At 44.9% G+C, this 17,435-nt stretch overlaps 1 protein-coding gene across 1 annotated transcript in view; it reads right to left on the bottom strand.

Annotated features, from left to right (window-relative positions):
• LOC137527821 (ectonucleoside triphosphate diphosphohydrolase 2-like) overlaps nt 1-17,435 on the bottom strand; it is a 36,538-nt gene that overhangs the window by 3,166 nt on the left and 15,937 nt on the right. The window contains exons 2-3 of the mRNA XM_068248765.1: nt 7,452-7,571; nt 2,953-3,078 (exon numbers count right to left, since the gene is read on the bottom strand). Of these exons, the coding sequence (XP_068104866.1) occupies nt 2,953-3,078; nt 7,452-7,526 (201 nt within the window). The 5' untranslated portion in view covers nt 7,527-7,571. The remainder of the gene's footprint in view (nt 1-2,952; nt 3,079-7,451; nt 7,572-17,435) is intronic.

Genomic DNA, 17,435 nt, shown 5'->3' with positions numbered 1-17,435 from the left:
AAAAAAAAAATGGTTTTGACTGTGGCCATCTTGTGGCCAAATAGTAAAACTACATCTACATACATTTTTTAATGAAATAAACACACATTATTACATTTAAAATTAACTGTTTACCTCTCACACCAAAAATTACCCAAATAAAATGTTTAATGAAAAAAAAAATTACACTAAAAACAACAATAAAAAAAGTTACCTAAGGGTCTGAACTTTTTTAATATGCATGTGAAGAGGGTATATTAACCACTTAAGCCCAACTGGACGAGATTTCTCGTCCAGTTGGGCTGTGCGCACTCCCGCGGGTCGCGCGGGCCCCCCGTGCGCGCCCCCGCTGCTGGCCGCTAGCCCACCGATCAGTGAAAGGGATTATAAATCCCTTTCGCTGATCGGACCCCCCCGGAGAAAAGCCGACAGCGTCTCTTCAGACGCTGCGGCTTTTCTGAGCTCTGGTCTCCTTTCTTCTGCCTGGGAGCGAGAGCGATCGCTCCCAGGACTTTTTGATTCTGGCCATCTTGTGGCCAAATAGCAAATTACACCTAAAAAAAAAAGGTTTTAATAATAAACCTATAAATATATTAAAAAAAACCCTGTTTACCTCCCACACCCAAAAATACCCACATACAAGTTTAAATTAAAAAAAAAAAAAAATTACAATAATAAAAAAAAAAAAAAAACATAAATAGTTACCTAAGGGTCTGAACTTTTTAAATATTCATGTCAAAGGAGTATATCAATATGATTTAATAAATTATGGGCTTCTAAACAGTGATGGACGCAAAACGGAAAAAATGCACCTTTATTTCCAAATAAAATATTGTCGCCAATCATTGTAATAGGGACATAATTTTAACGGTGAAATACCCGGGGCATATGGGCAAATACAATACGTGAGTTTTAATTATGGAGGTATGTATTATTTTAAAACTATAATGGCTGAAAACTGAGAAATAATGAATTTTTTCCATTTTTTTCTTATTCTACCTGTTAAAATGCATTTACAGTAAAGTGGCTCTTAGCAAAATATACCACCCACAGAAAGCCTAATTGGTGGCAGAAAAAACAAGATATAGATCAATTAATTGTGATGAGTAGTGATAAAGTTATTGGCAAATGAATGGGGGGTGAAAGTTGCTCGGATGTAAAAAAAATTCAACCCTTCGGGCTTAAGTGGTTAAAAACATTTTTTAAATTATAAGCTTTTAAATAGTGATGACGCAAAACTGAAAAAATGCACCTTTATTTCCAAATAAAATATTGGCGCCATACATAGTGATAGGGACAACATTTCAATGGTGTAATAACTGGGCCAAACGGACAAATAAAATACATAGGTTTTAATTACGGTAGCATGTATTATTTTAAAGCTATAATGTACAAAAACTGAGAAATAATTATTTTTTCCCATTTTTTTCTTAATATTCCTATGAAAATGCATTTAGAAAAAAAAAAAAAAATTCTTAGCAAAATGTTCCACCCAAAGAAAGCCTAATTGGTGGTGGAAGAAAAACAAGATATAGATCAATTCATTGTGATAATTAGTGATAAAGTTATTGGCGAATGAATGGGAGGTGAAAATTGCTCTGATACATAAGGTGAAAAAGACCCGCGGGCTGAAATGTATAACTACCTCTGTGGATTTCCACAAAACATGCATTGTTGGTGATACTTAAGGACAGGATCCAGCATGTCAGGTCTTTACAGTAGTTTGGGGGGAACCCACGTACACACTGGATTCTTATCCGAATTCCATACTCCCGGTGTGCAGGCCTTAGGCAGGGGTCACACTTGCAGGGCCGTTTTCCCCTGCGTTTCCAAGGTTTCCGTCGGGTTTTGCGGTCGCATCTAACGCGTGCGTTTTTCCGCGTGCATTTCCGCATTTATGCGTTGGCATGGCATGTACTGCCATGCAACGTGCGGGAAAAAGCAGAAAACTGTGCGTTTAGAAAACGTGGAAAAAACACGAACGCAAACGCGCACAAACGCATGCGGTACAGCGCTTCCTGCGCTAGGCTATTAATTTCAATAGCCTCTAAAATCGTGCGCGTTTGCGGCAAAACGCACAAAAACGCATGAAGTGTGTTCCCTGCCTTAAACTTTAATGAAAGATTGACCTTCATCCCAATCAGTAGCCAATACGACCTTATCCACGAGAAAAACTCTGCCACACAGTAGCCCCTGTTTACCTGGTTTGGAAAAGGTATAGATTTTGGTGAAATCCCTCCCACAGTATTATGTCAGGGCCGTGGCCAAGACAGTTTCCTGTCTTTGAATCTTGTTGCATTGTGGGAGATGACGGCTGTTGCCAACTACCAAGCAAGCAGTATCTCCCTCTGCGTGTCTATATAATTTACTGGGGGGGGGAACTTTTAGCCAATCACATTGTTAGTGGGTGTGTTTATTGATAAGAGCAGTTTTTTTGTATTATGCCAGCCAGAAGTAAAGATGCTGACCTGCAGAGGATAAAACGAATTACAGGGCGAGTATCAATCATTATGGGATTATTTTCTAATTTCTCACTTTGCAATGTCTGGATTTATTTTTATTTTTTCCCCTGGCGCTAGTCTAGTTGAGGGGACCCAGCAGGAAACCTCCTAGACCAGTGGCGGCTCCCTGTTAGCGTTTGCGGCAGTTTATAAATAAATAAAAAAAATGGGGAGGCCCAGCCGGAAACCCTATTCATGCCACCAACCAAGTACAGCAGGTTTAGCAAAGTGCACGGCAATATCACAGTTACTAGCGGCAGAATGTAGTGCAGGTTATGCCCGAGTGTTGCTACGATAAGTGTTAATAGCGTAGCTTGCAGTACATGCTGCCAGTGGTAATGGTAATATAGCTGTGCACTGTCTGATGCATAAAAGATCAGTAATATTGCCATGCACAACCACATTTTGTGTCCAAACAAGCAATCTGCAGCTGTGCTTATACACAAATATAATCTCCGGATAAAGCACTCACCTTTCTCTGTATGGCGATGTTGGGGAAGGTGGTTTCATCAAACTTGTACCCCTTGGTAAGAAGCAGGTAGATGAAGTTGGCGGCGGTACAGTAGCCGGTCGGTAAGATGCTTCTTTGCAGAATCAGCTGTGCGATCAGAGATAAGAGTATATTAATATAAAGTGCAGCACAAGAGAAGTCCTGAGCTTTTCCTACTCTCATCCTTCCTCCAAAACAAAAGGCTCGGAAGGTATTAAAGGTGGGGGTGATTTACATGCATTTATGTTTATACTTCATACAAGCTCTTTCACCTTTTCATGCTCGCGTACCCCCCCCCCCCCCATCAGTACCAGTGGTGTAGCTAGAGATCCTGGGGCCCTCATATACAGTCACTCTTGAGCACAGGGCAGTTTTGGGGCTAAATTGCACCCAGGGCGAGGGTGTAAAAATTGCACCCCCCAAAACCTTCCTCCATGGACGCCACGCACAGACAGCCTGCAGTACCACTACAGGTGTCATCACGCGGTGGTGAGGTGATGACTTGACGTTGGACGCAGGCAGCCTAGGAGTCAAGGGAGGTGGTCGTTCCGGTAATCTTTCTTCATCCATTTGGCTGCACCGAGCGTCACCAGCTCCCTAGCAGTTATGTCCTTCTGCCTGCGCCCCCTTTCTTCTACTTGCCAGTCTGTGCCCAGGTCGGTCGCCCTGCCCAAGAAATGGCCCTGCTTGAGCAATGCCACCTGCCCCTACCCTGTGGATATGAATTAATGCTGGACAATTTACATTATCATGCAATTAACACTGCACATCGCTCATGGGCACTGAGACAAAGTCAGAGGGTAGAGAAACACAAAACACCGGTGCCATCTGGAGGACGATTTTACGCAGTTAAAGACTAGAACAGTTCTGTGACCACTGGAAGCCTCATGCTCTGTACACAACCTTATAATGTGGGTTATTGGCTGGTAAGCCTTTTTCATTTTGGGTGCTGGGATCAGGGCCGGGCCGAGGCAGAGGCAAGAGAGGCTCCGGCCTCAGGGCGCAGTGTAGGAGCGGGCACACAACTCACTCAGCTATAATGCCCCTATTGTGTTTGAAGCAGAGAGATACAAGAAAAAAGGACACATGGCAGTGACGGCAAGATTAAGGTGTTGGGGGTCCTAGGGTGTCTCCAGGGGCGTAGCAATAGGGGGTGCAGAGGTAGCGACCGCATCGGGGCCCTTGGGCCAGAGGGGCCCCGAAGGGCCCTCCCTCAACTACAGTATTAGCTCTCTATTGGTCCTGTGTTCATAATAATCACTTCTATAGATACTGTGAATAGTAGTAATCATTTAGGGCCCTTTTCCACTAGAGCGATTGTGATTGCTGAATCGCAAAATCGCAAATCGCTAGTGATTTTTAAATCGCTAGGGTTGTTACTTTATCATGGAAAGCATGAGAAGTATTTTCCACTACAGTGATTCGATTTGGAAATCGCTAATCGCAAATCGCAATCGCTTGCTGGAGCGATTTTTACAATGATAATGCAATGCAAATGAAAATCGCAAATCGCAATCGCATAACAGAATTAATGAAAAATCGCAATCGCAATCACTGGCGTTTGTGATTTGTGATTGCGATTGCTAGTGGAAAAGGGCCCTAACAAACTGTTCCCCATCCCCTTCTTGCACCTCTGACACTGTAGTTTCCATTGGCAGGTTTTGGTGCACCGTATCAATTGTTATGTATAGAGTGCTTGGGGGGGCCTGTGTAAAACTTGCATCGGGGCCCACAGCTCCTTAGCTACGCCACTGGGTGTCTCTTTGTCTAATAGCAATCAGTGTGTGACTGCTGGGGTGGGAAGGATGGAGGAGCGCACTTTGGGGTCTCAGCCTTGGGTGCTGGAGGACCTTGTCCCTGCTCTAGCTGGGATTTACTTATATTGGCCTGATAGCACGGTGGACCTGTATCATATACCTACTTGTGACCTGCGCTGATTCAATTACTTAAACATTGGGCACAGTCTTCTCTCAGTCTTTAGATGATAAACATTGCTGCGGTTACACTCTCTTTTTTTAATAAGTATTAATAATCTGGAGATGTTGCTCAGCATGGCCCATCAGAGCCCTTGAGGGGTTTGACTTTCCTAAGCTGGAAAAAAGTGTCGGCTATCAGGTGACAAGTTTCCAGACTTGACCTGCTGCACATCAGAACAGGGAGACACAAAAGGAAAGAGAGCCCACGATAGTGTAGTATTTTATGATACAGAGGTTGAATATATATTTGAGAGTATATACACTCGCAAACATGAGTCACCACACAGGCAACCACTGTAAAGGCTGGTGGGGAGATTAGATCTGACCCCACTCAGGTTAAAAAGTCGCTCTTTGTAGAAAGGTAGAAAAAGAGGGGGGGGGGGGGGGGGGTCACACTACTCCACCAAGAGTGGACTTAAATATAGACTGAGGCGTTTGGCTTTCCTATAGACCTGCATTAGTTTGCTTTAATTATTGCCTGATGAAGCAGGATTAAACCTGCGAAACACGTTGCACTGAGGAGTACTCAAAGCTAAATTGTTGACAAAAATTAACAGAATTGTGTCTACTGATTGGGGAGGTAAGCAGGGCTGTGGAGTTGGTACAAAAATGTGCCAAAAAATGTGCCTCAGTTAATGAAACCACCGACTCAGACTCCGACTCCAAGTACACAAAATTGCTCCAACTCCTCGACTCCGACTCCTTAGCCTAATTTTTACAAAGGCTATGGGTTTGGTTAAAAAATCATCCGACTAAGACTCCTCAGTTCATTGAAACCCCCGACTCCGACTGCAGGTACCCAAAATTGCTCTGACTCCCTGGAAGTAAGTCCACCACTTTTAAAAATGGCCTTTAACATTACTCTTGTACTGGAGCCTCTGTTCCAACTTCCAGATCCCATCAGAACAGAGTTTTATTGGTCGTGAAATCATTTTTCTGTAAAACAGATTTTTTTTTGTTTTTTATTTTATCCGAGTGGCTACCTATAGAGAAGAAATGCTGCACCTCATTTGACATTAAAGGCAAATGTTAAGTGAAAATAAACAGCTAAGAAATGGAACACTAGTATCAAAGATATGAGTCTCATATGGTTTCTTCATGGCATGGAAACTTCACTTGTTACCTATGCAAAAGAGCTTCTCTGAGCTCCCCGGACCAAGCTTGGGTCAGAGCACTTAGGTTTCGTTCACATCATGACGTGCAGATGGCACTGCGATCAGAACGCAACGCGTACAATAGCACGCCACCTGCGTTTCCATAAGTTGCGTGGCTGATCCCATTCACTATAGTGAATGAGTCAGCCGTGCATTTCGCCAAGAAATGCGTGCAGCAGTGCATTCACGCATTGCACTGCTACGTAACGCATGTAATGTGAACATCAGACCGTGCAGTCTATGCACTTCTGATGTTCGTGCAGGTCTGCCTCCATACGCTTTGCAGAAATACGGACGGCAATGCGCCTAATGTGAACGAGGCCTTATACAAAGAAACAGTGAGAGGCAGATAAGTTTTTACTGCAGGGAAGTTCAAAGGGTCATGGGCTCTGCTCTGTTACATAGTTTAAAATACAGAAGGCAGTTTGTGAACTGCAAATATGACAGAATAAAGCAACGTAAAAAACAAAACAAAGGAAAGCTATATTACTGAAAATAAAAATGAGACTTTTCTTTGCTATTAATGGTTTTATTCATTATCCGTACTACACATAAAATTCATTCACAAAACTCATGAGATATTTTTTCGCTTCAGTGTCACTTTAAAGAGGAACTGTCATTAAGTTACATTAGTTATGTTTATTCAAATAGATAGGTAATATAATCTCTTACCCACCCTGTTTTAAAAGAACAGGCAAAGGTTATTTCATTAGCGCAGCCATCTTTTTTGTTTAAAGGAGGTGACAGGGAGCATAAGACACAGTTCCAACTGTCCTGTGTCCTGATCACAGCTCCCAGTTGCTAGGCAATGAGAACAAGATCAGAAATCCCATGTTGCTTTGCACAGTATTGGGGGGGGGGGGGGGGGGGGGTGCCCAGGCAGTTTTCTTTGATGGGGCGGAGCTTAGCTTTAGTGCAGCCAAAAATGAGGCTTGGATAAGAAAAACAAAGTTCTGATGCTGTGAAACTGTTAAAGAAACACCAAGCCTTTTCAGTGCTGCTGAGCAGATTTTTAGTCTGGAGGTTCACTTTAAGTATCTCAGAAACAGAACAGCTAACAAAATGGCCGCCATTATGCTCTACTTGTGATAACTGCCTTTCAAGGACGTGACCAAAAGAATTGTAACAGAATAACCTTCGCTGTTTATAGTTATTAAAACATTAATAAGGAACTAACTCCGCAGCGCTGAGTGCCAGGCCGTATTTATGGTGCGCACAGAAAATCGCGAGCCCTCTATGACTAATTGATGAAGAACAGATTGTACAAAGAGCTGTAGCGGTAAACCTGACCAGCTGATGAATACGTGATATTATAGGCGATGCTGGAATATTCCGGTCCGCTGTTACTCACCTCATTGAAACTGGAGTTGCAGATGGTGTCTGCGGCTGTTCGGACTTCCTCTAGAGAGTCTGCCGGCATCTTCATCTCCGATTTTATGAAGTTGACGGTGTAATAAAAGGCAGCAAAAGCCTGAGAAAACAGAGACAAATAAATTATTCATTATTAATTACTGAACTGTTGAGACCTTTCATCCAATACAGGAAGGATAAAGGCCAAAGCCTGCACTAGAGTTGTTGCCTTGACAACAGCCATAAGAGCTGGCAGCAGCTTGTAGCTAAAAGCGAGCGGGATGAGGAACATATGGCGAATGCTGGCCTGTCTGCGACATTTCCAGTAAATGGCAAACCCTACACGTCCCAGCCAACGGAACGGCCAGTAAAAAACAGAGCCAACAGGAAAGGAAGCCAGCTTGCTTGCATTTTTTATTTAATACTAGCTGATGGCCCGCTGTTGCCCGGGTATGTATTTGTCTGGTGTTGGCTCCGCCCACTTTCTAACTAATGCTGGGAGTACACGTCTCAATTTCCGACATGTCCGCTCACCGCTCGATCGTTTTGCCGCTCGATTTCTCATTGAAGTGAATTGAATAAAAGATCAGAAAAACGAGCAGGAGATATGAGAATCGAGCGGGCAAAACGATCGGGCGCAGAAACCAATGCCAGAATCGACCAGTGTATTCCCAGCATAACACACAATTACTCCATGACCTAGTTTGTGAGCTTTGCGGTCTTTGGCATCAATAATTTGCATTGAAATGAAACAAATCTGATTGGCTGTTTGTGGCTCCACCCCCTTTTCTGAATTTGAATTCCAGTCAGCCAATAACCAGCTGTACCAGGTTTGAGGCTTGTGCCATTAACAGTGCAAGAATGGCAGCAATTAAATATTCCCATTGAAAATCAATAGGTTAATTTTGATTGGCTTTTGTAGGCTCCACCCACTTTTCTGAATATTAATCCCAGTCACCCAGTGGCCAATTGTGCAAAGTTTGAGAACCCTGTCAACAGTGTAAGAATGGCTGCAGTTTACATTTTCCCAGTGAAATTTGTATTTGTCTCCGCCCACTTTTTGGTTATGGGGACGAAAAGTATCCTATATGTTATTCCAGGTAATGTACTATGTGTGTGCCAAATTTCATTCAAATCCGCTCAGCCATTGTTACATGATTGAGTACCAAACATCTAAACTTTCCCATTTATAATATAAGTGAGATTAAAGCCCAAACTTCACACGCAATGTTCTCTCCATGCACACCACAGCAGGGGCGGACTGACAACTCATGGGGCCCCCGGGCAATAGAAGATTATGGGGCCCCATAACCAGTGTTGGCCCACATTCCACGTTATGTTTTACAGACTAAGATATAATAATTTACTGACAACAGATATTTTACACTGGTAAACAACCCTGTGCCGCACGTAGTACGGCGTGCTGAAAAATGGTGTGGTCTTGCAACAGATTGTGGGCGTGGTCATGGGTGGGGCAAAATATACATGACCTTAGCAGTAGTGTAAAAGGTCTGCCGGGGAAGTTTAAACTCTGCCATAGTGTTTCCCCCAAAAATAAATGTAATCTGACAGCATTTCACCAAACCTCCATGCAATATGGCAAAGGTTCCTCCAAAATACAGATAATATGGCAGACTGGTCTACTCTAGACCAGACTAGCGGCGCACAGATCACAGCTCCCTTTGCCGGCTGGAAGAACAGTGGTAAGTCCCCGCCCGCTGTCAGCCGCTGCGCCGAGACTTAAACATTAATCTGGAGGGGAGAGCCAGGAAGGGGGGCCCTAAGGTGAGGGAAGGGGGGGGGGAGACGTCCACCTTCTCCGCCACTGTGCCCATCACTCCCTTTCACTGGCTGCCTCCCCTCCTGCTCAGGGTGCTCTGGCGGGCCCCCCCCCCCCCTGACCACGGGCCCTCGGTCTGTGCCCAAGTGCCCGAATGGTCAGTCCGCCCCTGCACCACAGAATATCATACCTCCCAACTTTTGGAGATAAAAAGGACACTTAAGCCACACCCCTAGTCACACATCCCATAAAGAATTCATAAAAAGGTACATTGGCCTCAATTCACTAAGCTTATCTCCTGTCTTTAATAACGTTTCTAGAGTTATCACCATGGTGATGAGGCATGTCGTATTCAGGAAACATTTTACCTCAGGCACACCTAAAGTTAACTCCTGTCTTTAACTACTAGCTACTGTTATAAACTGTTCTTATCACCTTGCTTCGACACCATCGTCTCACAGACTGTGAGATCACTTGACTCTCCACACAGCAAACAGGAAATAGACTTTCTCAGGCTTCTCCAATGTTTCCGTTATTTATTCAAGTCACCGAAAGACAGATAGATACAGTCATCATATCCTAGCTATGCAAATCTTCATGTTGCATTACAAGCTCTTGATTAGACTCCCTACCGAAGTCTATCAGGTACCTTCTTCCTACCTACGTTACACTAAACTACCTATGTACATAGCATACATTATATCAGCTTACATAAAGGAATAACATGCTTAGAGGTCCAAGTCGGCCTTGCGAGCTAGTGCAGAAGGAAGAAGCAGAAGTGCCCTCTCCATCGCTTGCTCCAGATTTAATACCGACTAGGAAAGAGTTAAATATGACATCATCTTCGCCACCCCCTAGATAAGTCTATTGGTGGACCTACTTGTGGTGTCATCATACACACCTACTCGATTAATAATCAATGAGACATTTGACATACATGCAGGAATGTGAATATTTACAAAACATGACTGATGTTTATTGTTCCAGGCCCAGGTCAGGGAGACCTGCGGCCTTGTTCAGAACAGCTTCTTGGTATGTTCTAGTTCTGCTGACAGAACTGCAGATTTTCTCTCTTCAGAGAAAATCCCCTTAAAGGGCAGGTCTGCTCATCAAGCCTTTTTGACTAACTCAGTCCAAATAACTGAGGCCTACTTAAATTATAACAGCTACGCCCAGGAGGCCATGTGCGCGTCCCCGATCGCTCGCGTGCACCCGGCCGCGGATCGTTAGCCCACGAATCAGTGAATCGGGATATGGTGCCCAATCACTGATTCCTCTCCCGCGCAGAAAAAGCGACAGCTTCTCTCAGAAGCTCCGCTCTTTCTGGCTGTTGCGTCCCCCATTCGTCCCTCTAAGCGTATGTTACGCTTAGAGTGACGTCATGTAAACAAACTCATAGACGCCATCTTGTGGCCAAAAAGTAAAACTACAACTAAAAGTAAAAAAAATAAAACTTAACACACATTTACATTATAAAAGTAATGTTTACATTCCACCCTCCCAAAAAATACCCAAATAAAATGTTTAATATAGAAAAAAAAAATTACAATAATAAAAAAAACCAAAACATGTAAATATTTACCTAAGGGTCTAAACTTTTTAAATATCAATGTAAAGATGAAATATTTCTATATTTTTTTTTTGTTCTAAACTTGTAAATAGTGATAGATGCAAAACGGAAAAAATGCACCTTTATTTCCAAATAAAATATTGTCGCCATACATTGTTATAGGGACATAATTTTAATGGTGTAATAACCGGGACATATGGGCAAATACAATACGTGAGTTTTAATTATGGAGGCATGTATTATTTTAAAACTATAATGGCTGAAAAGTGAGAAATAATGATTTTTTTCCCGTTTTTTTCTTATTCTTCCTGTTAACCTCCTTAGCGGTAACCCCGTGTGTGACACGGGGTAAGCCGCCGGAGGGTGCCGCTCAGGCCCTGCTGGGCCGATTTACTTAATTTTTTTATTGCTGGACGCAGCTAGCACTTTGCTAGCTGCGCCAGCACCCCGATCGCCGCCGCCGCGCGCCCGATCGCCGCTATCCGGTGCGGCGCGCGGCCCCCCCCAGACCCCGAGCGCTGCCTGGCCAATCAGTGCCAGGCAGCGCCGAGGGGTGGATCGGGTCTCCCAATGACGTCCCGACGTCGGTGACGTCATTCCGCCCCGTCGCCATGGCGACGGGGGAAGCCCTCCAGGAAATCCCGTTCTTTGAACGGGATTTCCTGATCACCTATCGCCGGAGGCGATCGGCGGGGCTGGGGGGATGCCGCTGAGCAGCGGCTATCATGTAGCGAGCCCTCGGCTCGCTACATGATTTAAAAAAAAAATTTAAAAAAAACTGCTGCGCTGCCCCCTGGCGGTATTTTTCATACCGCCAAGGGGGTTAAAATGCATTTACAGTAAAGTGGCTCTTAGCAAAATGTAACCCCCATAGAAAGCCTAATTGGTGGCGGAAAAAACAAGATATAGATCAGTTCATTGTGATAAGTAGTGATAAAGTTATAGGCTAATGAATGGGAGGTGAACATTGCTCGTATGCATAAAGTGAAAACGACTGAAGGCTGAAGTGGTTAAGTTACCTCTTCAATCCTTAAAATAACTCCAGAATTCTAAAGTTAAAGACAGGCTGTTAAGGAAGAGGAGGTAACTCAACTACAGAGGAGGTAACTCAACTACAGAGGAGGTAACTCAACTACAGAGGAGGTAACTCAACTACAGAGGAGGTAACTCAACTACAGAGGAGGTAACTCAACTACAGAGGAGGTAACTCAACTACAGAGGAGGTAACTCAACTACAGAGGAGGTAACTCAACTACAGAGGAGGTAACTCAACTACAGAGGAGGTAACTCAACTACAGAGGAGGTAACTCAACTACAGAGGAGGTAACTCAACTACAGAGGAGGTAACTCAACTACAGAGGAGGTAACTCAACTACAGAGGAGGTAACTCAACTACAGAGGAGGTAACTCAACTACAGAGGAGGTAACTCAACTACAGAGGAGGTAACTCAACTACAGAGGAGGTAACTCAACTACAGAGGAGGTAACTCAACTACAGAGGAGGTAACTCAACTACAGAGGAGGTAACTCAACTACAGAGGAGGTAACTCAACTACAGAGGAGGTAACCCAACTACAGAGGAGGTAACCCAACTACAGAGGAGGTAACCCAACTACAGAGGAGGTAACCCAACTACAGAGGAGGTAACCCAACTACAGAGGAGGTAACCCAACTACAGAGGAGGTAACCCAACTACAGAGGAGGTAACCCAACTACAGAGGAGGTAACCCAACTACAGAGGAGGTAACCCAACTACGGAGGAGGTAACCCAACTACGGAGGAGGTAACCCAACTACGGAGGAGGTAACCCAACTACGGAGGAGGTAACCCAACTACGGAGGAGGTAACCCAACTACGGAGGAGGTAACCCAACTACGGAGGAGGTAACCCAACTACGGAGGAGGTAACCCAACTACGGAGGAGGTAACCCAACTACAGAGGAGGTAACCCAACTACAGAGGAGGTAACCCAACTACAGAGGAGGTAACCCAACTACAGAGGAGGTAACCCAACTACAGAGGAGGTAACCCAACTACAGAGGAGGTAACCCAACTACAGAGGAGGTAACCCAACTACAGAGGAGGTAACCCAATTACAGAGGAGGTAACCCAACTACAGAGGAGGTAACCCAACTACAGAGGAGGTAACTCAAGGAATGAAGAGATAAGATAACTTTCTCACTGTGTGGAGGTAAGGTTTCTCTTGCCTTATTATCTCTAGCATGATCTTAGTGAATTGAGGTGCACACATCCAGGTTGTGTAAGAAAGAGCCTTCCACTCATTCTTTGAACCCAATTAAGGTCACATGGGGACAAGGGTTCAGCTAAGTAATGCCCCCTTCCCCGGCAGAAATGAGCACCCATGGTCACTGGCCAAACCAGGCTTTATAATATTTCAACTCATTCTGTCTTCCAACTCCCTAGAGGTCATGTACTATCCCAGTATCTACAGGTAACCCGACTTGAAACTGATCCTCCTAATTCCAGTATTACCATCTAGGAAACGTTTCATATTGTGCGCTTCAATCTACCCCCAAGGATGTGCCATTGTCCAACTCCAGTCATCGGGAGCCATATCCATGCAAGTGTTTAGGATGGACAGAGAAATGGAGAAGTAGGTTCTACTTGATCAGGGCTGTCCAACACTAGTTCTCAAGGGCCCAGATTTTCACACATTTTTTGGCACAGCTCAGTCTTATTTTGGTACAGAATATACTAAAATTATCTAGCTTTTTATTCAGTTTGTCACTAAAAATACTACACAAGACATGGGCCTCAACCCTAAAATCTATTCTACTACTTAGCACAGTTAAAAAGTTATCACATATGTCTCATGTAGTTTTGCTAAAACTTTTCCCAAATTTGATCATAATTTTGAAAAGGACTTTATGTAGGATTGAGTTTGACCCTATTTTCTACGTGACGTGGGTCCAACCAACTTGTCACGGTAACAAACTGGTGGTGCACCCGCCACAACTACAATGGCCTTAGATATACGCCCAGTGCGAGTTGATGGGACTGAATCAGGAAAGGTGTGGTTCATCAAGTAGTACAGGTTTCTCCATTTCTCTGTCCATCCTAAACCTTTCCCGATTCAGTCCCATCAATTCATTTGAGCTATGCCAAAAATGTGTGAGGGCCAAAGCCCTCTGGAGTTGGACAGCACAAGTCTAAACCCTGGAGTTGTGCTGTACTAGAAGCTGCACCCCAGCTGGAGAGATACATAATGAGGTTTGATTGGTATTTTATGAACATTATTCCTGATTCCAAAATGCAATTGCCACACTTGGCTGGTTGACTCATGGCCAACTGTGTAAGGCGACGGTGCTCAGCCTGGCCTGGAACTTCCCACAGCCTGCTGGGTAGGTTGTCTAAGCAACAGGCTGAAATTGCTTCCTTATACTCACAGGCAAAAACCTTCCCGTGTATGTGTGGCCATGGCCGCCAGCCAGAATATTCCTGGAAGATCAGCATCTATCTGGGCGAGTCATCTTTTGCAAACAGTCCTGGGGCGGCTGGCAACACATGGGCGAGGTGTGCCACTTGCATATGGCATCATTACACCCATTAGCTGCCACACCAATTTATTGTTTCTCAGGACTTTGTTTTGTACTTAAAGAGACTCTGTAACAATTTTTTCAGCCTTAGTTCTTCTATCCTATGAGTTCCTATGCCTGTTCTAATGTGCTGGGGCTTACTGCAGCTCTTCCTAATTACACTGTCTCTGTAATAAATCAATGTATCTTTCCTCTGTCCTGTTTGTCGGGCTAAGGCTTTGATTGTGTGGAATGTGCAGGGCTGCTTGTGATTGGTAGAAGCGATACACACCCTCTGCAGGCCCCCTGCATACTCACACACTATGCTTAGCGGAGCCTATTAGAAGCTGGTTAGTTTGTTTGTAAACATTGCCTAAAACTGTTAATTACAAGCCAGGATTGCAGCAGAGAGTGGCAGAAACAGCACAGAGGGGCACAGGAGAAAATAAGGAATAGAATGGTATGCTTTTTAGTGTAAGAATATTAGAGTACAGATTCTCTTTAAGGTGGACCTCCGCTGTAAATTCCAAAGTGAAAAAGAACTAGAATAACACTTACTAGGTCTGTTCCCAACTAATGCAGCAATGGCTGACTATGCATTATGCAGCAGGGAAGCACACTGGCACCGCACCCCTTCTCTCTTCCCCTCTCTGACTGGCACAGGTTTAAGCAGAGCACCCCTCAGGCCATACTAGGAGGCTCCTCCCACCCACAGATGACACAAACACAGTCTTTGCAAACTCTAAACACAATGCTAAAAACATACAAAACACTATTTATGCTCGTTATAGATAGCTACAGAGCTATATAAAACTTAACTTTTCATAAATAATGAAAACTTCAGGTACAGCCTGTATTGCCTATGTCGTTCAAGTAACATGTGAGATAAGAGATACAAATATATCAGAACACCCTGAGGGCGCTCTACTGTTTAAACTTTCCCTAACAGGAAGTAAGTGAAGCCAGCCGGAGCCCAGCGCGGAGAAGGGACCGCGGGAACAGCAGGGACACGCGCCGGCGGAACAGGTAATGTATTGCCACTAGCGTCAGTCGTCAGACATTTGATCACCGCTATCGACGCACTCACGACCCGCCGGCTAATGAAATTTTCTATGCGGACAGATTGACGGCATCGAACGATTTCTGTTCGGTAGATTGGTCAGCGTTTGCGTATCAATTTCACAGCAAATTCGATCACAGTGATCGAATCTGCTATCTATCAGCGGGAAATCGAGTGAGTGTATGGGCACCTTTAGGATTGATATAGCCTCAGTATTAGCAGGAGGTCTACCCCTTTCGGTAGTGCAAATCACTGCATGTGTGCATGTGTGTGTACCCTTTAGACCAGGTATGTCAAACCAGTCCTACGAGGGCCGAGATCCTCACACATTTTTTATACAGCTCAAATGAATTGATGGGTCTGAATCGGGAAAGGTGTGGTCCATCAGGTAGAACACCTTCCTTTCTTTCTCAGTCCATACTAAACACTGGCCTGGATCTGGCCCTCCAGGCCTGGAGTTTGACACATGTGCTTTAGATTGTAAGCCTCTGGCAGGGCCCTCCTCCCTAGTGTTTCCAGCTTGATTATGCAATCTGACAATCACCCATCTTGTGGACTAGAACAGTCTCAATTTTGACCTATGACACTGTACGGTCATCAAATCATTTGCATGATCTTGTTTTGTTGCGAGTTTCCAGTATGTCCTACCTTGTAGGGTAACCCATTCATCTATTGTGCAGCGCTGTGTAATAGGTTGGCGCTTCATAAATACAATAAATAATAATAATTAGTGGTAGTCCCGAGTCAGACTCGGGCTGGAAATATGCAGCTCAAAGCAGTAGCCCTCGAGCTGGATCTATGGGAGGTGAGTAATGTGTAGGGCTTCCGCAGATCTATCTAGTGCTATGATTTTTAGAGTCTAAAAGTTTGTGAAAAAAAATTGTACTGCTTTCAGAACCTAAAATCTGGAAAAAATCATAACGCCAGGGAGGTTAAAATACATTCATGTTATCAATGTAGTATAGCCTCACGGCCATATATACAAGCCAAATGTCTCACCTATCCTGCTGTCTCTTTTCAAAGACAGAAAACTGCCATGGCAGTTTTCCAGAAAGGAGGCATGGCTAACCTACAAAAACTGGCTTTTATGGCACCAGTGGTCAGTTTTAGACATGTTTTCCTGCTACTGTGTCATAACTTCTGCTGTCTTTGCTATTAATTAACCTCCCTGGCGGTTAATTTTTTTTTTGAAATGGGCAAAAAACCTTTTTTTTTTTTGTTTCATGTAAAGCTACCAGAGTGGTAGCTACATGAAACACCACTAGAGGGCGCATGTGTCCCTCTAGTGCGATCGTCGCCGGCATCAATAGCAAACAGGGGAGCGCGTATATAACGCGTTCCCCTGTTTGGCTTCTCCTGTCGCCATGGCGACGATCGGCATGACGTCATGGACGTCAGCCGATGTCCTGACGTCAGGCGCACTCGATCCAGCCCATAGCAATGCCCGGAACTCATTGGTCCGGGCAGCGCAGGGCTCTGGCGGGGGGGGCCCCTCTTCTGCCGCTGTGTGCGGGCGATCGCCGCAGAGCAGCGGCGATCAAGCTGTGCGCGCAGCTAGCAAAGTGCTAGCTGCGCGCACAGCACTTTACATGGTGAAAATCGCCCCACCAGGGGCTGAGATATCTCCCTGCGCGGCAGAGCCTGAGCTCAGCTCGGGCTTACCGCCAGGGAGGTTAAAATGGTTTTATTGTTTACACCAGAGGTCTGCTTTAAAGAGAGAGTGTGTGTTGTGTGTTGGTGTGTTGTTGGTGTGTGTGTGGGGTGGTGTGTTGTTGGTGTGTGTGTGGGGTGTGTGTGTGTGTGTGTGGGGGGGGGGGGGGGGGGGGTGGTGTGTGTGGGGGGGGGGGGGGGTGTGTGTGGTGGTGTGTGTGTGTGTGTGTGTGTGTGTGGTGGTGTGTGTGTGGGGGGTGGTGTGTGTGTGTGTGTGTGTGGGGTGGGTGTGTGTGTGTGTGTGTGTGTGTGTGTGTGGTGTGTGTGTGTGTGGGGTGGTGTGTGTGTGGGGTGGTGTGTGTGTGGGGTGGTGTGTGTGTGGGGTGGTGT

This window comes from Hyperolius riggenbachi, chromosome 8 (genome assembly GCF_040937935.1).
Source record: "Hyperolius riggenbachi isolate aHypRig1 chromosome 8, aHypRig1.pri, whole genome shotgun sequence".
In the NCBI taxonomy this organism is placed as follows: Eukaryota; Metazoa; Chordata; class Amphibia; order Anura; family Hyperoliidae; genus Hyperolius; species Hyperolius riggenbachi.
Note: the sequence above shows the minus strand (reverse complement) of the source record. Positions and strands in the feature narration are given on the sequence as shown.